The sequence below is a fragment of the Gambusia affinis genome, linkage group LG20 (genome assembly GCF_019740435.1).
Source record: "Gambusia affinis linkage group LG20, SWU_Gaff_1.0, whole genome shotgun sequence".
NCBI lineage: Eukaryota > Metazoa > Chordata > Actinopteri > Cyprinodontiformes > Poeciliidae > Gambusia > Gambusia affinis.
In genome coordinates, this window is record NC_057887.1 from 12,712,077 (window position 1) to 12,735,211 (window position 23,135).

The 23,135-nt window shown below is 37.2% G+C and overlaps 2 protein-coding genes across 4 annotated transcripts in view; both read left to right on the forward strand.

Annotated features, from left to right (window-relative positions):
• Positions 1–15,274, forward strand: part of ttyh2 (tweety family member 2) — a 51,895-nt gene extending 36,621 nt beyond the window's left edge. Inside the window, exons 6-15 of one of the 2 annotated variants that reach the window (XM_044101795.1) lie at positions 4,837–4,909; positions 6,325–6,394; positions 6,494–6,549; positions 9,431–9,523; positions 9,620–9,712; positions 10,119–10,261; positions 10,451–10,636; positions 10,732–10,810; positions 11,859–11,885; positions 13,350–15,274. In XM_044101795.1, coding sequence (XP_043957730.1) covers positions 4,837–4,909; positions 6,325–6,394; positions 6,494–6,549; positions 9,431–9,523; positions 9,620–9,712; positions 10,119–10,261; positions 10,451–10,636; positions 10,732–10,810; positions 11,859–11,885; positions 13,350–13,430 — 901 coding nt within the window. In that variant the 3' untranslated portion in view covers positions 13,431–15,274. The remainder of the gene's footprint in view (positions 1–4,836; positions 4,910–6,324; positions 6,395–6,493; positions 6,550–9,430; positions 9,524–9,619; positions 9,713–10,118; positions 10,262–10,450; positions 10,637–10,731; positions 10,811–11,858; positions 11,886–13,349) is intronic. The other variant, XM_044101796.1, reaches the window with a different exon arrangement.
• Positions 15,275–17,022: 1,748 nt separating this feature from the next.
• Positions 17,023–23,135, forward strand: part of kif19 (kinesin family member 19) — a 36,591-nt gene continuing 30,478 nt past the window's right edge. For both annotated transcript variants that reach the window (XM_044101797.1, XM_044101798.1), the window contains exons 1-2: positions 17,023–17,518; positions 20,783–20,863. In XM_044101797.1, the coding sequence (XP_043957732.1) occupies positions 17,480–17,518; positions 20,783–20,863 (120 nt within the window). In that variant the 5' untranslated portion in view covers positions 17,023–17,479. The remainder of the gene's footprint in view (positions 17,519–20,782; positions 20,864–23,135) is intronic.

The following is a 23,135-nucleotide window of genomic DNA, read 5'->3' on the forward strand; positions in this document are numbered from 1 at the left end:
TGTCTTCTCTGTGTGTTAAGGCACAGAGTAGCCTTAACAGGCTTCTCTGTGCCTGTTAATGCTGGCCCTATAGGTTATTATTGCACTGGAATTATATGCTAGATATCAAGTTTATTTTTTATTCTTGGCATCTATTGTTCATTCTGTTCTCAAGGAGGCGTTTTCAAGAAGACAATAAATCCATTGTGGTCTAAAATGATTTCGCTGAGTGTTCCTCTGTCTTTTTTAGTCAAAGTGGGCTGAAGTAAACTTGCCCTACTAACCACAAAGAACCCTATTCCTCCTCCCACTTTACCCTTTAACCCCAACACAAACACAAGGCGAGTTAGTGTCAAGAGTGCCTGCCGTCCCAGTGGAGGCTCTCCTCCAGTGGAGTGGAAGTGGTTGGAGGCAAATTACACTCCAGAGGGCTACCAGCTCCTTGTGGTGCTTTGAACCGCCTGATTGGGTGTTGCTGAGATATAGAGAATAACAGCTTTGAAAAGACTTTCAACTCACATGCGAAACAGGGAGGGACAACCGTAAACATTGCTGTAAATTTGATCTCTTTTTTTTTTAAGTTTGAGCCCTGTTCTTGGAGGTGTAGTGATAATTAAACACCAAGATAAAACTGACATGTCAACATGTAAGCACATAAGAAACCTGTTGGTAAAATTATATCTTACCCATTTTATAACCTGAACTTTATGGATTAAAAGTGCATCCCTGAACAGTAGAATTAAAGCAAAGCAGACAGACCATTTTAACATCTCTCTGTACCTGTGACTCACCCGTTTAGTCATGAATGTCTATTAAAACCTCTTTGTGTAGTATAAACTGTAGTACTTGTAAAACAAAACACAAATTGTACATATCAAGATGCATCTAAAGAAAGTATCTGCTGAATATGTGCTGAAAACATTTATTTTTCATTGCATTGTAAGTACAGATCAAGGGCTTAGGATTTTTTTCTTTTCTAATTTAGCCCTACTTTGAACTTCTCCACAGATTTAAAGGGTTAAATTGATGGAGAAAATGACCAGTTACTTTTTAATTAAATTTCTAGACATCCAGCTAAAGTTTTGGTTGAAAGGTTTGAGCTTCCATAGGCTACTAAGCCAACATTTGCAAGCAAACCTTAATACTGTGTTGTAAATTGCATTTTTTAAAATGTATTTATTTATTTTTCTGGTGTGGGTACATCGGGTTGTGTATGCGTTGGTGGCAGAAAATGCTCTGTACTTTGTAGTCTTCATGATTGCCATCTTGGGTTTGTAATTTTGGATAGGGGATCATGTTCAAACCACAACTGTTAAGAAAAAACAGTTCTTTTAGCCACATGAAAGCTACGATATTCTTCATTTTGCCACAACTTTAAATATTCACACATTTGGAATTGTTGATTTTAAAAAATGCAACTTTTGAAACATGAATGGACTTTTCTGTTAGAGGCAACATGCATAGGCCATTCCAGAAATAAATAAATAAATAAATGCATATATTCGCCTCTCATGCATGTTCTTGCATTTTTCATCCTTTCCAGTTGTCACTTCAACCAGTACATGTCCATGATGCTTCAGAGAGATGTGATTTTGGATTTCTGTGCCTATTGTATACAATAATAATGGCCTTTTCTAAGTTGTGTGTCTAAGTGCAGATTGGAGAAACGGCAGTTCTTTAATATTCAACGAGTCACTGAAAGATCTAGCTGTGTTCCAACTGCAAAATAAATCAGGTCACAGGTTTTGAGATGGTGCTCAGAAGGACAAAGAGCGAGAAAGATGCCATGCAGCTTTGGTATTTTGGTTAATCAAAGAACACCAAAACATTAACCTTTAAGCAAATTTCCAAATGTTAAGTTTTTCTCACCCAAATCAGATTGTAGACGCTTAAAATATCTTCTGGTTTATGTAATATTAAAACATAAGATGCCAATCCCATTCCATTTTCACAGGGATTGCAGCTTAAGAAGGGAAACTCTGACGTTCCTCTCCCAAGCGACACTGTAGCTTCATTCAGGGAGATCCCTAGATATTCCCAGGTCAGAAGGAAAATATGTCCTTCCAGCAACTTTTGGGTTTGCCCCAGTGTCTCCTCTCAGTGGAATGTGCCTGGAAAACATCCTTAGGAAAGTCCCCTCGAGGCATCCTGTTCAGATGCCCGAACCAAAATTTCATTTTGAGCTTTAGTGCATGTTCCCTTACAGATGACTGAGCTTCTCTTTCTTTTTTTAATGCTGTGTCCCGCTGCAAACAGTGGAAGCACATTTAAATATTTCAATTCAGTTCAGTTTAATATGACTTTTTTTTAATATCAACGGGGAATTAAGTGTTGCTGTCATATCGATCAAGTATCTTCAGAGTTATTGTGGATGCTGATGCTGTGGTAGAACCAGAGGCTCAACATCTAGTTTGGGTTTCCTTTATAGCATCTAGTCTAGAGTGAGCTTTACTGGGGAGATTGAGGGGTCTAAAAGTACTTCCTTAACTAACAGAATTAACTCAGTAAAAACATAATTACTACCAGCATAAACAGACATTTCAGACCTCTACAACCCAATCAATGCTTTCCAGTAGTTTAATTTTTTTATTCCAAAAATTAAAAGCATCTCAAGAGTTCTTAATTATGCGTTTATGTAGAAAAAGATAAAAAGAGAATTACAATGAGACATTTTATTTTATGCTGTAGGGGTATCAATTATTTATTGCACAACTCACTGAAAAGCAATTTCAGACATTAGTATGTGGAGTGTTACAAACAACACAGTGGTCATAAATATCTGAAAGTGCATTTTTGGATATGTATTGAGGATTTTGAGAAGAATTGAATCAAAAATATTTAGCAAGTCTACCTACTAGAATTTGAAATGGAGATTTGAACTAGTGTTCCTTGAAACTCCCTCGGCTATAAGTTTATAGTGATCTCTAATTTTAATTCCAAGAATAATTACTTGTTATTAGAGTAGTAAAAATAATAACAATGAAAAAAATGTAATTGGAGATCGGTGCGTGGTCTGATTACATGTGATAATGATACAAACAAGTCCTGTGTTTCTGCTTTGAAGGTTACTTTGTTCTTTTTTCAACTCATTTCAGACCAAAATAATTAGTTATTCATTAATGATAAAGGTTTATTCATTTTCTGGTATGAACAGTTGTCAAGTATTTCTTTTTCTTTTTAGGAGAGAGGAAAGCCTATTTTCTAATGTGATTTAATTCATAGTGACTGGTGTGCATCCACCATTGCATCATTTGCCTTGCTCCACGGGCTTCTGTGACTATTTCACTGAATCTGCTTTGCTTGGGATTTATACCCCATTTAACGCTTTTCTGTTGAAGTCAGGGAAGCCGTTTGACTACCAGAACACAGGATTCAGTTACATAGCATCGCTCCCTCGCTCAGCTAGAACTCAACCTGCTGGCACTGGAAGGGCAATCTGAGGACATTTTTCCTCTTGTCCACCCATTCAGTGTAACACTTGTTTAAATCCAGTCGCATACTTCAGTAAAGTCAAATGTTCATGGTTAGATCAATAAATCGCGGGCATTTGTGCATAGAGCTATTGAAAACAAAGCTGCTGTAATTTTTGTCCACTGTTGGTCTTTTAGTTGAGGCAACAAAACCATTTTATGTAAATTTAGGATATCTTAGAAGGGGCACCCCACAGATTTATCGGCACCCCTTGAAATAATTTGCAAGAAGCATTCAAACAAATCAATAATTTATTAATTTTTATTTTTTTTGTGGATAAAGTCCTGTGATTTTTAAATTCTTTTTATTCCTTTAATCTCCACCTCTGTGGAACGTAGTTGTGTATTTCTGCCCACTGCCAGTCAGCTGACTTTTCCTCACTTGCAAGGAAGAATAAATTCAGTTGCTTGGAAATATCATCACGGTTTTAGTTCACTGAAATGAAACAAAATTTGAGCATCCGCACGGGTGATGAAAGTCCCATCCACTTACAGGGCCATAATCAGATGTGGGTCAACGGAGCGGAGAAGGACTACTGACAGCTTAGTCGTGATGCTGCAGTTGCAACTTCAGAGACGTTCATGTGGACGCCAATGTGTTTTCCAATGTTCAGGATAGTTATCTCACTTCTTTTCTTTTCTTCATGGCCCAAACAATTACTATCTAATGGAAAATGGCGATAATAAATTTAAAGTTAGTCACTATTATGTATTGAATGAGTCGTTAAATGTCTTCTGACATAATGAATCAAAAAACTCTATACCAGAGATGCCGCCAAGAATCTTGGGCCCCATGACAAAAAATTTAATTAGGCCCCCTCTTCCCAGCTGCTTTTACAATTTTTTGAGTCTATCTGACCCATCACTGCTAGTGAATTTTACATGCAACGGTCGACATACTGCATGCAAATAGGTTGCTTAGATTTTTTTTATTATTAGTTTTACCTTATTGAAATGTCTCTCCCCATCAGCAACAGTCACAGGCTATGTGCAAAATATACCTGAAGATATCCAGACTTCTCAAAAAATGCTATGTTGTTGTATTTTGTTCAAACGGCAGAATATAACTATATAATTGTGTTGTGGAATTGTAAAAAGAGCAGAGAGGCAGGAGAAATCCACACAGATTGAACACAGTGTAGCTCACCTTTTTCACTGGGACAGGGAGGAGAGGTTATGCTGGTATTGCCACTGCTAGTTTAAATCACAATATGTAGATTCCTTTGTGGTGTAAACTAAGGATTGAGCATACCGTTTATAGAAGTACAATTTTAAAAAGCCACTCGGTCATTGTTCACTGAGGTTGTTGGCTTATCTGCCTTTGATTTATACATCAGTTCATCTGTGGCATTGCTCCGCGTCATGCTGCTGCTCTGTGTCCCTGCAGGATGATGGTGTTTGGCGTGCTGACACTGATCCTGAGCTGGACTTCTCTGGGGGCTGACCTCGCTGCTGCTGTGGTAAGATGATTCACTTCCTTCCTCTCTGACTCACAAGCCGTACAATGAGCTGGTCATTACTTCCAATACCAAGGACAAGTATAATGAATGGTATTATCTATTTGTACTTTACCTTTAGTGTTTAATTGGGTAAATTTAACAACACAGGTGCACTCCTTCCAATCTCAGAGTTTGAGGTATTTTAGAAGATCAACCTGCTATCAATCTAAAAATCTGAAAATTATGGTCATCAGATAACTTGTCTTTGCATCTGTGTTTTATACAAAAGGAAATTTCTTATATTCCTATCTCCTGCTAGTAAGAGCCTGACTGACCATATCTTAGGCAAAAATAATGCTTCAAATACCTCAAACTGTGCATTCAAGATGGTCTTGCACTTATAAAACAAACTGAAAAACCTGCTTCTGTTGAGGAAAACATTCTTCTTTTAAAACAATATCATGCACATCTGAGGAACATCTCACCAAAAGCAAGCTGAACTTTTACACTCAGAGTCTTCTGTCACTCAAATAAGAATGACTTTTGTTGCTTCACTTTGATTATCCCACATCACCTCCTCTACATTGAGGAGATGTAAAATCCTGCTGTGTTCATTGTGGAGACTCTGCCTTCGTTTGCATTTCTGAGGATCTTTGCGGGTGGTCGCATTCTGTTTGACACACATTTCTGTATCACCTACTGACAGATGCATGTATAGCTGGTTGGGGATATTCAGATTGTAGGCCTTGCGTAGTCTACATTTGGATTATTGCTTGAAAGGATTCTAAATATATGCACAAGGAATAAACCCCTTTAGAGAATGTCTTATTATAGGCTGTGTGCAGACAGAACTTTGCATTCTTAGAGTTTCCCGTCTGTCTTCTTGGGAATTCTCACACTCTTGCCCCGCTGTTGGAAAGCTCCTTGGTATCCCTTGGTTCCAGCAAATGGGCTGCATTTTTTTTTCTTTCTTTTTTTTCAGAGATTCAGCTCGCTTTATCTCATCTGAGTGTTTGGGGCTCATTAGTATAACCCCCAGAGAAGGGTAAGCTATTCGCAGCATGTTTGTCCTGAGCCCCTGGGACATTTAGCATTCAGATAGCAGAGTTGAGATGAGACTGCCGCTCATCACTTTTATTATTCTTGCCAGTGCAGGTTTCTTGTTTCGCACTATATGTAGTAATAGTTGTTGTGACTGACAGAACTAAAAAGTGGTGCTGTCAAGATGTGTCAGTTTGAACTGTAGCATGGTTATTTTCTTGTTGGTGTCAGGTAAATTATCTTGTATTCAACAACATTGCTTTATTCTTGTGGTGGTTCTTCAAAAAACTGTGTTAGCAAATGAGCACAAAAATAATTCCTTGCTTTTAATTTGTGGCTTTGTTTGCTGTTCACGTCTGCTAAACATGTGTTTGTTTGTTTTTGTCCTTTTTTAGGGCACAAGTGATTTCTGTGTGTCACCCGACAAGTACGTCATGGGTCAGACAAAGGGGATCATCACTGCAGGTCAGGCTGTGTATAAATGAATTAATAATAACATAGTGAAAAATTTAATTGTAATCGAGTTGTGTTTACCAGGATAACAAATGTTAACGTTTTCTACAGATATTGTCCATTACTACATTTACTGCAACCAGACTCTTTCCAACCCTTACCAGCAGGTAGGAAATGCACTACAATATGAAGCTAAATGCAACTTTATTAGAGTAGTTTGCAGACATGAGTTTCAATTTAGCACCTTGAATAGATCCACTCTAATAATTTGGGAGGATTTTATAGGTTTGTCTTTACCCAAGCAGAATGAATAATAAAATCTTATGTATGCAAACGTAAAATAATCACACCAAAATGTAACAGTTTTGAGAATCAGCACCAGTACCTCTCAGTACCTCAGTACCACCAGTACCTTTATCAGTCTGGTACATCCAGCAGTTAGATATTGTTCACGACTATCCAAAGGGCATTCGTTGAGCAGTATTTGGTATTTATAGATACAATTTTGGAACCCAGTGTTGTGTTTCCATATTCTTGAAGAGAAGAAGGTCAAATCAGTTGTGTTCTCCTGTAAGCCCTGTGGGGTCTGTGAAAAAACAATATGTTTTTTTTTTTGGGGGGGGGGGGTTCTGAGAACTAGAGAAAATTTGTTGGGACATCTCCTAGGAACTATGGCAGCTAAATGTTTTCAACCTCAGACTGGAGATCCATTGGTTAAAATGTTATGGCAAATTTCCTGAGTCTGATTAGTTATTATAACTAAGTAATATCTCAAACAGAACCAGCCAGAGAAAATAAACTAGGCTAAAAGATCTCAAAAATTAAAACATTACAAACAAAAAAGAAACAAAGTCACTGATGTCTATCAATCTATAAACAATTACAAACCCTTAGACTTTTGAATAGCATTATCCATAAATCAGAAAACATTGAATAATGATGGACTCTGACCTACAAAAGTACACCAAGAGCATGGAGAGAAATTATCCCAGAGGTCATAAAAGAACTTGGAGACGTTTAAAGCTAGGGTGACATCGACTGTTGCTTGGTTCAGGGGACGGTTCACACAACACCAGATTGGTTTGGATAAATGAATTAATTCATCATTTAAAAGCAGTTTTCTGTAATTAGAAAAACAGTTATCTCAGACGTTGGTTTAATTGGTTTTTTGAAACATACAAATGTGGAAATAAAACTAGAAGAAACCTGCAAAGAGGCATTTTTTCATGGCAGTAGAAGAAAATATACATTAAAAACAATTCATTACCTCCCAAACACTTGCTATACGCAAACAAAAATTATAGTGCTATTAAAATTAAATATACATACCGTACTCATTCAGTTTTTTTTTCCTTTCTCTTCGGACTTCATTTCTCTGCCCCTCAAGCCTCATCTTTGTCAGCCTCTTTTTTTCCCCGTTCCGTCCTGTCTGCCTGAATCACATTCTGACCTCAGCTCACAATCGCAAGACATCCATCTCTTTCTCCTAGATTGTCCCTCTTTTTTTTTTTTTCCTCTTGTGTTTCTTGTTTGCCAAAGCATGCCTAAGTGACACAAAGCAGCCAAGAAAATGAGTATGAAATTGCTTACTTGATGAAACAATTTGATGGAGCAGAGTCATGATTCCAGGGCATATCCCTTAACTTCCTGAGCCCATTTCTGCAAAATCTGGCCCAACATAGCTCAGAGCTTATTATCTGGCTCTTGACGTGCTTCTCAGAGTAGCAGTAGAAGGCAGACAAGCGTTGCACACCTGGTAAACAAGCTCTCTTCGCTGCCACACAGATCGCAACCACGCATAGATCTCATAAACAACCTGACAGCAGATTGGCCATAACACAAGCATTCCCTGATTTGTTTTGTTTTTATTTGCCTTTTTTTTAACCCCAGTCGGAATTACAACAGGAGCTCTCCATGAATCTAGTCATCCTGATACATTTTTGCTTTGGGCATCACTCCTGGGCTCATATCCTTTTTTTTTTGTTTCCTCCCTCCATCTCTAAACTTTCATCATCCTGTTTTTCTCCCGCTTTTTTTTTCTCAGATCAGTTTCATATCACTTAAAATAAAGACAAATCCATTTCACCGAATGTAATTTTCAGCTGGGGGAAGTTGTACCACAGATCATCATGTTTTATGGATGTAAACTAAAGACAAAAAAAAAAAAAAATCTGACAAAAACAATTATATTTATAGATACCTTTGGTAATTGGCCGCATCCTGTTTCAATTTAACATTGTGCATCCTGCCTGGGGGTTTCCAGACTTCCTGTGTAGTTTGACTGATTGTAGAGATAATGTTTTACTTTAAAGAAAGATAATATATCACTAATTTATGGTTATGCTTAGATGTTCATTTTAAAAAAGGAAGTAAAAGGAAGTTTTTGAAGAAAGATGAGAACTGTAGGGTTTTGTGCTTAATGTGGAGGATTGTTCTGCCCTCTGTTGGTAAAAATATAAACTCACATTCCTGCTGTAGAAGTTGTGATATTGCCTTTCTCACATGCATCTTATAGTAGCTCAGAGAGCAAATTATTCATTCACAGTCAAAGGTTTACCAATCTACTTTAGTAAACTGAAGCCCATATAATCTGCTCCATAAATTGGTCATAACTCATCCATACTATATTTATTTGCCATTACATAAAGAACACCCAAATATGCCCAAGTTTTAAATATTTTTACACTCAACACCCATATTTTTATACATATTTTATTAAAATTGTATGTAACAGGCTACACAAAGTAGATGGGTGAAGTGTAGAGAAAATGTTAAATGATTTTTATAAATATCTTACAAATATCATCTGGAAACCGTTGTTTGAGCTCAAAAATAGCTAGTGTCTTCAATTACTGAAGTGTAAACATATTTAACTTTGTGCAACATGTTATCAGTTCTAACATGTTGCAATTCTAACATAGTGACAGCATCATGCAGCTTATCTTTTTTCCTTTCTTTCTACTGTGGTAATCAGACTGCCTCTTTGACTGTGCTACACCTCATTTGCATACTCTTCACTTACAGTTAAATGTATTTTATCCCATTCAGCCTCTGACCATCTTCCAGCGATCCCTCACCACTATGCAGATCCAGATCCAGGGTCTTCTACAGTTTGCGGTGCCCCTGTTTCCCACCGCTGAGGTATTGCTGTTAAATTGCTTGATCTGTTTTATCAGAGAATTGTTCCTATTCAAATGATGGTGTTGGCATTTTCAACAACATTGTCTCTGCACACAGAGGGATTTACTAGGTATCCAACATTTGCTCAACTCCTCTGAGGCAAGCCTGCACCAGCTAACGGCTCTGCTGGACTGCAGGGGGCTCAACAAGGTTTGTTCACCACAGCCTAATTGGCAACACAGTATTACAAAGTAGGTCAGCTTAGAAATAAGTGGCAAAACAGGATTTGAGCATAGAATGAATGTGGACCCTAAATAGCACAGGGAACAACAAAAGAAAAATCTCTTTCTTTTTTTTTCCTTTTAAGATAATGTTCTTGAAACTTTTTAAAGTTCTTTTTATTTTCTTTTGTGTTTTATTTAAAACTATGGTTTATGACTGTGATTTAAACCCATAAAGATGAGCTTTTTCATTACTATGTTGTGCAGTGATATGTTTTTCCCTGAGTCAAGCGAGCACATTGACTGTGATTGCTTCTCTGTTGGGAATTCAAACATGGTCATGGAAAACTGCTCGTCATTGGCTGATCTTCCTGCTCTCTATTTGACCTCTTTAGGACTACCTGGATGCAATGGTGGGGGTGTGCTATGATGGCGTGGAGGGCGTGCTATATCTCTGCCTCTTCTCTATCTTTGCTGCCTGTGCCTTTACTGTCATGCTTTGCGCCATTCCCAGGGCACTGAGACAAATCGCCAGCAGGTCAGTTTGTTCTCAGGCTCACCTCACTGCCATGAATGCCCCTTGTCTGAACGTTCAGCACATATTTCTGTGGCATTGAACATTTATTTTTGCTCAGATAAGAAGATATTTTACAGCAGTTGCAAATTCTGCTATTAAGCCGGAAGGTTTGTTGCTCTGTTTTCCTTTTTTGTTTGTTTTGATGCGTAGAGAACGAGATTATGATGACATAGACGAGGAGGACCCTTTCAATCCACGGGCCAGGAGGATAGGCTCTCAGAACCCCAACCACACTAACATGCACAGCTTCTGCAGCTATAGCAGCAGCATGGGCAGCCAGAACAGTTTGCACCCGCCCGCACCAACCATCTCCAACCCCCCCATGTCTGAATACATGTGAGTGGGAGAAAACGTAGCTTTGTTTGTTGCAGGAGTTCACTTCTTTAGTCATCTTAGTTGTTTCATGCAATCTTTCTTTGTTGTTTTTGCAGGAACCAGACAGCTCTCTTTGGTGGAAACCCGCGGTATGAGAATGTGCCTCTGATTGGACGAGGCTCCCCACCTCCCTCGGTGTGTTGGGTCCCGGAGACCAAGTCTTTTATATAATGTTATATCCCTATAAGCACATCACTCACTGACTCAAACTTTATTTGTAAAATTGTCTTTCACAACATTAAAATGACAAAGAACGTATAATTTAACTTCTTCATGTAATATTTAAGCCCTCTGCATTTATTTTATCCCTGGTGAAAACATGGGAAAAAATCTTTATTTAAATTTATCTTAAGCTATTTTTTTAGCTAGTTTACTTTTGAATTGAGTTGTACAAGATAATTAAAGGTGCAAAGAAATTCTGTGATCTATTATTTATCTTAGTTTATTTATTTATGTTTTTGAATCTCAACAACCTGGTAGTTTAACAGCAGTGTGTAGAACGTTCACATCCAGCGTAATTATATGTGGTGAGAAACCAAACCTCTCCATGTTGTCAACAACTTACTCTTTTGCTGACTTACAGGGAGGAGAATGAATATAGTTAATATTTAATTTGGATAGACCACCATTTAACCTCTCTCAGGACCTTTTTTCAAGAGAAAGTGATGCAAGACTTAATTCTTTAGTTGTCTCTGAACATTTTCCTCCTCACCGATTTATTTCACACACTGCTGGACTAGTTTTCCCCTGTTACATCAAAGGGATAAAAATAGGAACGTTTTGAATTAAAGTTTCATTAGGCGCAGTCTCCTTAAAAACATCCTGAAGCCAGGTATACTTGGCTACAATCATAAGTGCATTTTAGATCAACTTCCATTAAAAATAAATACATTTTCACACAACAATCATACTACTTATATGCATTTTTACATTATATTTTCATCAAGACATCAAACGGAATATGCCATGTTCTCTGCCTAATTATTTGTTTCCTAATTAACACCAGCAAATAATACACTTTTAGATTTTCCCCCATGACTATAACTGTGCAGAACCATGCAGTCGTCTTCAGCTAACTGCTTCTTTTATATATTTTTTTTCTGCGTTTGTTCGTCGTGTGTGTTTGTGTGTGTTTGTATTTTTTCATTTCTATATCCCCTCTTTCTTTTATCAACTTTTGGAGATTTACTCTCAGCCGTATAGAAATCCAGTAAGTCTTTTTCTACTTCTCCTCAGGATTAACTCCTTCCCACTTCCTTTGTTGTACAGTATCTTCACCTCTGTATCACTTCATACCACTTTGGTTCCCTGTGCAGTTTTTCCTGTTTGGCATGGCTTTCAAACCTCACTACTTGTCCTCATTCCAGATAACTTCCCCTTTCACCCTAGAGCGGCATTATGTCTCCCCCTGGTGTTCGCAGGGTGGTAGCTTCAACACTGCATGAAGTCTTGATTCAGTCACTGTACTCTGCAACTTGAGATCAGCAAGCAAGCAGATGCATCTCAATAAATTAGCATATCGGCAAAAAGGTTATTCATTTTAATAATATAATTTAAAATCTTAAACTCATTTAGATTTATTACACAGAGAGATGAAAACTAAAATATATACACTAAAAAATGGTTTTGTAAAACATAAAGTTGAGCATACTATAAACTATGATTCTGCATTGTTCAAGACATGTACAAAATGTTTTGTTTTTGTTTCTCACACAGTGAGGCTGTTGTTAATAAACCAGATATTGGCACTTTTAGAGTGAAATACTACTGGAAAGGTGGAAACCAGCATCTTCACAAAGCTTGCCAGCAGAGGCAAGCATGAAGTGTTGTAATATTTCCTGGTAGACGATGGCACTGATGTTGGAGTAGATGAAACACAATGGACCAAAAGCAGAAGATGGCAACACAAATCATCACCAGCGTTAATCTGTATCTCAAGTAACTTGGACTCTCTGCTTTTCCTCCCAATTCTGCTGCATTGTATTCCAAGTGAAGTGCAAAATCTATTTTAATTGGAAAAGATATTTTTCCTCTCACTCAACCTTTCATTAATATTTTTAGTTCCACTACTTTGACAACAGCCGACTTCATCAGCAATTAAAGTTTGTGGCTTCCCCTTATTGTTCGGGGAATCAAACGACTGTTGAACTACTGCAAAGTCATCAGTCATCACCATGATTGGGTCAAGCATAACATAAATCTTTATGAGTTTTACTTTTTAAAATTAATTACTGAAATTGAGTAACTGTTTGAAACTAATCAAATTTATTGAGAAGCACCTGGAAAAACATGATTTATTTATTTTAATGAGTATTTTCATTGAGCAGAAATTATGTCTGTTGGAGTAACTAATAGGAATGAGTCAAAGGAATATTCCACTGAAAATGCTATCTATTGCTGACTTTGGACATAAAGTTTCCTTTGCTGAGGAAAGCAGCTGGTAAACAGTTGCTATTTGCTGCCTAGAAGAAGAAAAGGTTCTGTTCTAGCAGACAAATATACAATTGCTAGGAAACATTTGTAAAAGACCAAGCATGGCAAAAGATAGATTTTCAGTGGACCACTTCTTCATGTCTCATTCCTTCTTTATTTGTTCCTCTCTGAAGACTTACCCTGCTCTGAGTGTTCATGTAAAATATTTCTGTTTATGCCTGTGTTTGTCTTTCCTCCACAGTACTCACCTACGATGAGGGCCACTTATCTCTCCATGACTGAGGAGCAGAGCAGACACTTTGGAAGCGACTTCCAAGCCTAGGCTTCTATCTGACATCTGCGAGGAGGGAACCCGCAGAGCAGGAAGCAGCTGTTGGATGCATCACAGAGGACAAATTTCAACGTCTCTTCAGTCCAGAACTCCGAGCGACCTGTGAGGTTTCAGGCCAAAAGGAAAAATAATAAAAGCCAGTGCTGTTCTTCACTACAGTGCCTTTCAAAAGTCATCATGCCACTTGATCTTTTGCATGTACGTTTTGCACTACAAACAAAAGATTTAATACACTTCATTGGGATTTTTTTGTAATAGACCAACACAAGTTGTGACTCACTGGGAAGTAGAGTAAAAATGACACAAGATTGTTAGGATTTTTTGCAAATACAAAATGTGTAAAGTGTGGCTTGCAGTTGCATTCAACCCACTGAGCTAACTTTTTCCTGAAATTATAGTTGCAAGTTTTTGGTTTGTGAAGAAGATTCAACTCTTACAGATTTCTTTAACAATGGCTTCCTCTCCCTACTCTTCCTATATAGAGACTCCTTTTTGAGGCTCATAAATCTTAGGTGATATGTTAACAGTATCTTGAACCTAAGCTGTGGATGTCTGCAACTCAGAGTAATTCTCTTCTAGATCGGTTGGTAGTTGTGTGATATTCCTTTCCTTTTCACACGGCTGCGGGTCACTTTTAAAAGCAATTGATTACGCTAGGTTTTGTTTAGGGGTATCAAAAATAAACAGGGCTGAAAACTGATGCACACCAAACTTATTTATGCTTTTTTTCTTTATTAATTTATTTTTATTTTATTTCAACTTCTAAAATCATGTATCAATTTCCTTCCACTTCATGACAACACAGTATTGGTCTATGACATTAAAAAAAAACAATAATTACATTGAAGCTTTTGCTTGTAACAAAATCTGAAGAAGTTCAGTCAGTATGAGGACATTTGCTAGGCACTGTATTTCAAGGTCCTGACTGACACCCTTTCACATGTTTGAAGTTCTATCTTAACATTGCATTACCTGTCCTATAATTGCTCTTTGGTTCAATTGATATCTAACGAAAAGTTCAGAAACATCTTGAAATGTTTCTGAACATTTCAAGATGTTCAGACCAGATTAGATCTGGTCCGAAAGACCAGATTAGATACTTTTCAAATGAAGATTCTTCTGCTTGTCGCTCTGTGGAGCTTTTTTTTGTCTGACTTCTCACAGCTTACATCTGGATATTTAAAGATTAGCTCATAAAAGTAAAATCTGAAAAACGAAAGATTTTATCTCCTGATATGCCACGGAGTTGAAAGTTGTGAAGCACAAACCCAGCACTGAAGGCACACTGCAAGAGGTAATGGTGAAGAGTTTTTTTTTTTTTTTACATTCTTACACAAGCAAGCTTTACGTTCCAGAAACCGAAAAACTACCTTGAGACCTTCGCTTTTGTATATAATGTGTAAAATAACATGCTATTCTTTTTTTATTTAGAGTTCTTTAAATTGTGTGCCATTTTTATATATTTTTTCTAGTTTTTGTGGCAATATCACACAAGATCACCCTTTTTTCTGTGGTCTAAAACTTCATTAATTTTTATTGTGCATATCTAATACAACCAATGCAGATCATAGTCAGGTAAGGTGTGCTGTTCTGACTATGATTATTAAAAAATACTGTCCCCCCCCCCCTTTAAATCCAGCCATTCAAACAGCACAATTTTATTGACTAATTTTTTGTAAGAATTTAATACAGGCAGTGTTGATTAATAGTATTTTTTGTAGCATGTTACACTGTAAAGGCACTGAGTGCGGTGCTTAATTTTGTGTCCCAAAACTTTTGTGTCCCAAAACATGAAGTCTAATTGTGAGTTGAATAAACCAGTTTGAGTACAATGAGTGACGAGTCTTTGTTTTGCTGTTAGATGAATAAAAACAACAACAAAAAACCCAAGTAGAAGCAAAAAATATTACAATGTAAACAAAATATCTAAGAATTAAGGAAAATAGGTCAACCAACAGAAATCTCTTCTGGACTTTCATGGTCTGGGATGTCAGAACTGATTAATGAGATTTATTAGATGCTAGAACGAAACATGTCTCTTGTTGTACTGGAAACGTCTCCTAGGTCAGACTGACGTTGCATATGTATGGTAGAAACCCAGGTAGATAATTCATGTAGGGCTCTGAGGCTAACATCGTCTGGTCCTGTAAGCCTGGCTATGATTCAGTCTCTCCATCTGACTTTTCACCTGACTCAGTTTGCTCTTCAGCTTTTTCCTGGTGAATATTCAGTATTTAACATAGACTCACAACTAGTTGCTTATGTTTTATGAAGTTAATTTAAAAGGAGTCCAAAATAATTTGAGTAAATAATGTTTTTTTTTTTTTTTTCATGAGTCATATACCGTAGTTTTTACTCGGACTGGCCGTCTGTTTTAAGTTGAAACTAATCTGCACTCTGTATTCTCTTCCGTCCAGCAGATGTCAGGGTAGCGTTGCTAAAGTATTACTGACTATTAATCTTACCAGGTGTGGAGCCCCCCTTTTAACATGGCACAATAAAACCCTGAAATAGTCGGATGTTAAAAAAAAACTTCATCAGGTGGGGCTCTTTTTTTGTTTAGCCTTGTTGGTTAAACATCAAATTCGAAATTAATTAATTCAACAAATTATATTATGTTATTATAATTGAATGTTATTCTACACATTCTTCAGACATTTATGGCAAAACTTTTGGGTGAAGAGTTGTATAATTGGTAAAGTGTGGGTTGATTCCAACTTTCACCATGCACTGATGTGACCCTGGGGAAAGCGCTTAACCCCAAGTTGCCTACTGAACTGAGTATCATATGATAGGAGAATGTGTGTGTATGAGAATCAAGAGTGAAAGCTCTTTGAGTGGTCTCTAGACTAAGAAATTGTTGTATAATTTCAGCCCCTTTAAACACTAATCCAGCAGGAACAGTAACACTTATAATTGAATTATGAACACCATGTGGCCTGCAGTGCTGTAGATGTTGTCACCTGCTGGATAAGTTGTTGTTGATGCATCCTTACAGTAATTTTAGTAGGTTTAAAGTGCAACAATTTTCTCATGTTTTCTCCATTTGTGGAAAATGGTACTTATTGTGATTCACTGGAGTCCCAAAGCCTTAGAAATTGCTTTGTAATCCTCTCCAGAATTCATTTACTACTTGTTTTTGTCCATCTTGAGATTAGAATATTATTTAGTTTTTTCTTCAATGAGTCTATTTCCATTTGTCAGGCAGGCTCCATTTACTGTAGATGTTTTTTTGATTCAGGTCTACCTGTGGCTATTGCTGGAGTTTGCAACCATTTTAATAAAAAAAAAAGAGTAGTTTTCCCTTCACATTCTCTATCTTATAATTATGATTCAGTGACTTATAATTATGACCAGGGGTGTAATAATTAGGAGATATATGAGCTTATATAATGAACAAGTATTTATTTATTTTTGTTTGTTTTTACTTTGATCTGTCAAAGTATCGGACTGTTTTATTTTACAATCGGAAGTGTGTTACTATTGTTTACAGTAGCCGTGGCTGCCTTGATAACGCCTGCGCCGCAGGTCTCCAGGGACAACACACACGTACGCAAAAGAAACAAACGCGCACATACAGAAACCCAGCAGCAGAAGGCAGGCAGCGGAGAGGAGGGGAGTGAAGCAGGTGGAAGTGCTGCTATCGTTACCTGACTCATTCTTTTTTTCCACAGGAGGGAGATGATTTTTTTTTCTCCTCTCCTGCGTTTCCAAGCTGCTGCGCAGAAATCCAACATTCACGAGGAGAAGAAGTGGGAGCGTCGACTTACTTTAACAAACACAGAGGAGGATAGAGTGCGTGTTAGGGGGAAAAGTAACGACCAAGCATTGTTAGGTTGGTGGCTACGCGTGTAAAAAGTGTATGGAGACTGTTAAGGGATAACTAGAAAGCAGAAGCCATTAGTCAGAGAGTCTGTAAGCGTGTGGTGCTTGAGGGTGTTAGGGGAAGGTGGCATGCAGGTGCCCACACCGCAGAACGAGATGGCCCAGTGCTGCGTCCGGTGTTAAAGCTGTTCCCCTCACCTGGACCCGAAGCGAACATGAAGGACACGGGGGAATCAAAGGACCAACAACTAACTGTAAGTTTAAAAATGTCTTTAAACTTAATTTTTTACAAGTTACTATATGTTCATAGCAAACATGAAAAAGCAATGTATTACGAATTCGGCCTAAATGCTTTCTGTTTTATTGACATCTTTAATAATTCTAGTGTAGCTTTTGTTGTAGCCTATTAATACTTAAATTGAGTGATGCATATGTAATTGTCATCTTATTAGACATTTGTTTGACTATATTAAACGGTGAATTGCATAGGTAGGCATACATTTTGTACATTAAAACCATAAACAAAATGTATTGTATTATGAATTCTGTAAAGTATGGCGTTCAGTTCTATTCCGCTTTATTGAGGTAAAATAGTGTGTAAATACCGTTGCAAGATGTTCAAGTCTTGTCATAGAATAACATTTTGATTTTGCATTGACTGGACTATATTAACATGAATATAGGAGTAGTTTAAAGTAAACTAAACTAAACTATTCCATTGTTGCTCTGGCTGTATGTTTAGATTTGTCGTTCTGCTAACACTTCTGCCCCAGTTGCAAATGTTTTGCAGCCTCTTGTGGGTTTTCTCCCCAGATTGTCTTATATTTTGCGCCATATATCTACCAATCAACTCTGCTAAAGAAATGAATCCACACACCATGTGCTGTCACCACATGTTTTTCTATTGGCATCATGTATTCAAGCTTATGGATATCGTTAGTTGTGATCTACATGCAGTGCTTCGCATGTCTTTTCAACCTCCATACATGTTTACTGTGTACCCTGCATAGTTGTGGATGATATTGAATGGGGCTGGTTATGGTTTTCTATTTTAAAAAATATATATTTTACTTGCCACTCATTGATGAAGTGAAAAAATAACCCTGCATTAAGCTTCTCCATAGCATTATCCCTGACTTATTTGATGTGTTCCTTGGTCTTCTATCTAATCTGGACTCTTATTTACTAATCAAGTAACCTGTACAGGCAGTTCATTGCAATTTTTAAAATATTTTTTTAATATGAGTGTCAAGAAGGTTAAATGGACTTCCCAATTTCAGATTTTTATTGGCAAGAATCTTCAAAAACGATTTATTTTTCTTCTTTTATGAGTCGGCCACTCAGAAACTAACAATTTACATTACAGACATAATGAAAGAAAGGTAGATGTGACCACTGTGTATTTTTCTATTTTTCCCCTGTTGTTTCTCATTATACCTCCCAATGTCATCCACTGTTGCTATTATTTCTTCAATTTCCACTCACTCTGCCTGCGCTGTGTTCTGCAGTGCACACCTAAATTATTGAGGTGGCTGTTTCAGCTGCCTGGTCTCTCTTGTCCAGCATGTAATAAAGCTTCCACAATGTGCTGATGGAGAAAAAGCCATAGTATGACCATCTGGTACCTTGGTCAATATGAGATATACCAGCCTTATTGGCGTTATTATAAGACATCTTGCCGCACAAATGTAGCACATTTCTTACCCTGAGATCACATATTGACCAAAAGTCTGACTTTATTTCCTCCGCTAATTCTCTGCCTAATTTACAATGCATTTGGATTGTACAAAATATCAGATTGTAGTTGTTGCTGTAATATTATTGTCTGAAATAATGCAAACACATTTGATTGCTTGCATGCGATGTTTGGCTGGCTATATCATTTCCATTTGTGTTGAGCGCCATTTGTTTATTTAGCCAGTTGGATGGACATCCACTGTCCTCCCCTGATCTAGAGCATGTTGAACAGAATCAGGTTTTCTTAAAATCATCCAGGCCTAGGATGCAGTACTTGTTGTAATTCTACAATTCTCTCAGTAAATAATTTTGAATCTGTCTAATTTAGTGTTCATATTATACAATCTATATAATCTACAATTTGTAGATTATATAGATTGTAGTTATACAATCTATAGCTAGAGTGCTGTGTTTAATTTGAAAGTACATTCTTATCACATTAAGCCACATCCACTTACTCAAACACAGCACCTCCTAATCTGTCAGATTAGGAATTGCTATAAGCTCGTTGGTTAATTATAACAGATAACCTGCCAGTGTATTCATTGTTTTCCTATTTTGCCACCTTACAACTGGAAATGTCAATATTTCTTATTTGTATTTTATATGATACCATGTAGGATATAATTGCGGAATTATAGAAATGACTATTTTTGATTAAAAACATAAAAAGTTTGCTCTTTACTCTGATATTCTTAAGTAAAATCTCAAGTTCTTTGGATCAACATGGTTGATCCCACGATTTATACATTTCATGGAGCAGTATTCAGATGTTGAAAGCCAGCCATGTGAAGCTAATTTGGCAGTTTGCCACAGGACACATTGGAGCCATGGCAACCATGTGGAAGAAGGTACTCTGGCCATATAAGACCAAATTGGACTTTTTTTTGCCATGTGCAATGCTACATGGGAAAAAGACCTAGCATTCTGTATCATCCTTGACTACATAATCTCCAGTAAGAAGTGTGATGGTTGTAGTATCATAGTGTGGGGACGTTTTTCTTGTGCTGAAACTGGGACTGGTCAGGTTATTGTTTGGAAGCCAGATAGACCCAATACAAGACAAAAAGAAAACATTTTGGCTGAAAAAAAGAGTTGAGACTCTTTGCTTTGCTAGCAGTAACTTACCTGCTTGCAAGACAACAACCATAACACTGAGCCAAAGTTTCAAACAAATTGGTCGAACTATATTCATGTAAGAATGGTCCAGTCAAAGTACAAACCTAAGTCCTATCGAGAATCTTGCAACTGCAGTCAAAGATGGTTTTGAAAAAAAATCCTCTAAGGAAGCTGACCAAATTAATTATAAAAATCTCCTACAAAATAGGCAGAGTTTGAACAAACAGAAAAGGGCAAGTATTGAGAGCAATTTATTATGAACCATGCTTTAGTGTGTGTATTTTGTTAAGGATATATTCCTAAAATTTGGATAAATACTGTGAATATTTCATAAAGCTCCTTTAAACGGCCTCAAAAATGTCTACCTTTTGTTTCTTTGACATGTTGTTTGTCATGCTTTCACTATGAATAGAATTTTGAATTTGGCTATTGTTAAGTTCTCAGTAACTCTTAGTGTGAAATTTAAAATTTGCACTTTATCTTGTCTATTTTTCTAAGAAAAACCACCCTTGCCATATTCAAAAATATTCTTTGGAAACAAGAAGTTGTGTTTGAGTGATGGTCCACGTTTATAACTTGCTTATTAGGTCTCGGCCTGGTAAATTGGATCTCACTGTGTCAAGGAAATTCAAGGATAACTGAATTCATATTGCTTGCCACAGGTTGCCTTGAGGATTCGACCCCTGAGTGATGCTGAGCAAGAGGAGGGGGCGACCATTGTGGCCCACAGAATGGACGACCAGGTGAGATGGCCATCATTTACTCTTATCTCTTTGTGCTTGTGTGGCTGATGGGGTGCGTTTATGTGGGAGAAAGCTCTTCTTTTTTGTCTTCTCCATATACAGAGATACAGAGATAAGATATCTCTAGGGACCTGGCTAAAGCCGGGCAGCTCTTTTTGAAACTTTGTAAAGCTCAAATGTCACATTTGTTTTGCTCAAATGTCACTCTGAATGGGTTTGGTTAACTTATATCAGCAACGACGAGGCTGTTGAGCATTTTTAATACTGAACACTATACTCAGTCAGAATTTCAAAAATAAAATCTAACAGAAAAAGATAGGGCAGCAGAAGCAACAAAGCAAAGTTAGTCAATATTACAAATAAAAGCCAGCTTTTTATAAAAAACAATAAAATACATCTCACTGTGTGTTAAAAATCCATATAATTTCACTTTTGGAATTGTGAATACTGAAATTAATGGACTTTTACTGATTTAATGATGATGACATGTTTGTGAACACAAAGCATACTTACTAACCATGTTATCTGCATCTTGGACAAATATGCCATATGTTCAGACTCCATGAGGACCCATATTCATCATTAGCTTTTACCTTCAGCCAGATCCCCTTGGGGACCTTTTAGCAGCATTTGGAAGGATGATGAAGGCAGTGCAAATGCTAATGAAGATTTAGACTGATAACGTGCAGAGGTGTTTCCTCACTCATTAAAACATTTCTCTGAACGCTGGTTATTAGCAGTTTTTCTTGGCCAAATACAAAGCTGATATTATGAATGCCCCCCTGCTGGCTGAAGGGGATGTATTATTTAAAATTCACCTTTATGAGCTTTATATCATGTTTTTATGATATTCCCTCATCAAAAACATACTTGGAATGTTACGTTGACTCTTTCAAGCATGTCTGAGAAATTCTTAACTCTCCTGTGGCAAACATTTGGGGTGCCTAAACGGTTGCTTATACCAAGTGTCGCCTATTTACACAAAGCTAAAAGTACATTGTGGCATCCTGACTAAGGTCTTGAGTTGTTGTTGGAAAGAGCAGGAGCTTATTAAAGAAACAGACATCAATGTCAAGGTGCCAAACTTTTTTTGGTTATGTTTATTCTATGAAGTTTTTAGAGCAACAGAATGTAACATAGTTACTTGATTATGCTATAAAATGGTACCATGTGCCTGAAAAATACATAATATCCCTTCTTCAGTAAAAGTGCCATGTGTGGAGTGGACAGGTGGCGGTGGTGTGATGATCAGTTTTTGCTCTTATTTTTGAGACAAGGCTGGAAACCAATTCTCGAAAGAGATAATCTGTTTGACTGAGATTTGACTTGTTTGTTAGGTGTAATTCAATTATACCTGCTCTTACCTACGACATCAGCACTTCTGCCTGCCATGACATCACGATAACAGGCTTGGACTCAGGGGATTAAAGCATAACAACAGGGTTGTAGCCATGGTGCTGGCAACCACCCCAGCACCCCCACCCATTCACCGCATATTACAAGGCCTTGTTGTTGTCTTTAGCTCAAGCAACCATGAAGATTTAGACGAAAAAAAAGGGCAGTCCTCTATTACCTGTGCAACATGCTGCAGGGTTGATTCTCTTCCCAAACAACACAGTCCATATTATAAAGAGACATTTGCATACAATATATAAACAAACCTTGTTGCTATTTTTAACTCAAGACTCATTAACTCAAGACTAAATCTTTTGATATAACTAGATAACTACATTTAATAATTTTTGATTGTTATAAAAAAGTCTGTCAATTTATGTGTATTTTCTTGCTATTTAGAAGAATTGCCTCCTGAATGGTGTAACTGATCCAGGTTTGTAGGGCACCTTCCTCACACACACATTTTCTCCTCGACCCCAACAATGTTTAATGAGACTGTAATTAAGGCTTTGTCACTTCACTAAATTGAGTTTGTTATCTTTAAAGCGCTTTATGGCTAATTTGTGTAATGGTTGGGATTATTGTCCATTTAAAGGACCATTTTCTGACAAAGCTTCTTATGATGCCATCTACTTTTAAAATGCAACAGTCCACTTTGCAGTTAAATACCCACAAACATGATGCTGCCCTGTTCGTACTTCGCAGTTGGAATGGTGCTTAAAGACTTCAGGCCAAACATTCACTAAGCATTTTAGTTTTTTCAGACAAGACATTGCTTGAAAAACCGATGAGAAATCTTTGGAGGAATGGCAACTTCTAGATAACCTTTGTGAATAATGATATTCTCATACCATCTTCAGCCAGTCAGCATCTTGAC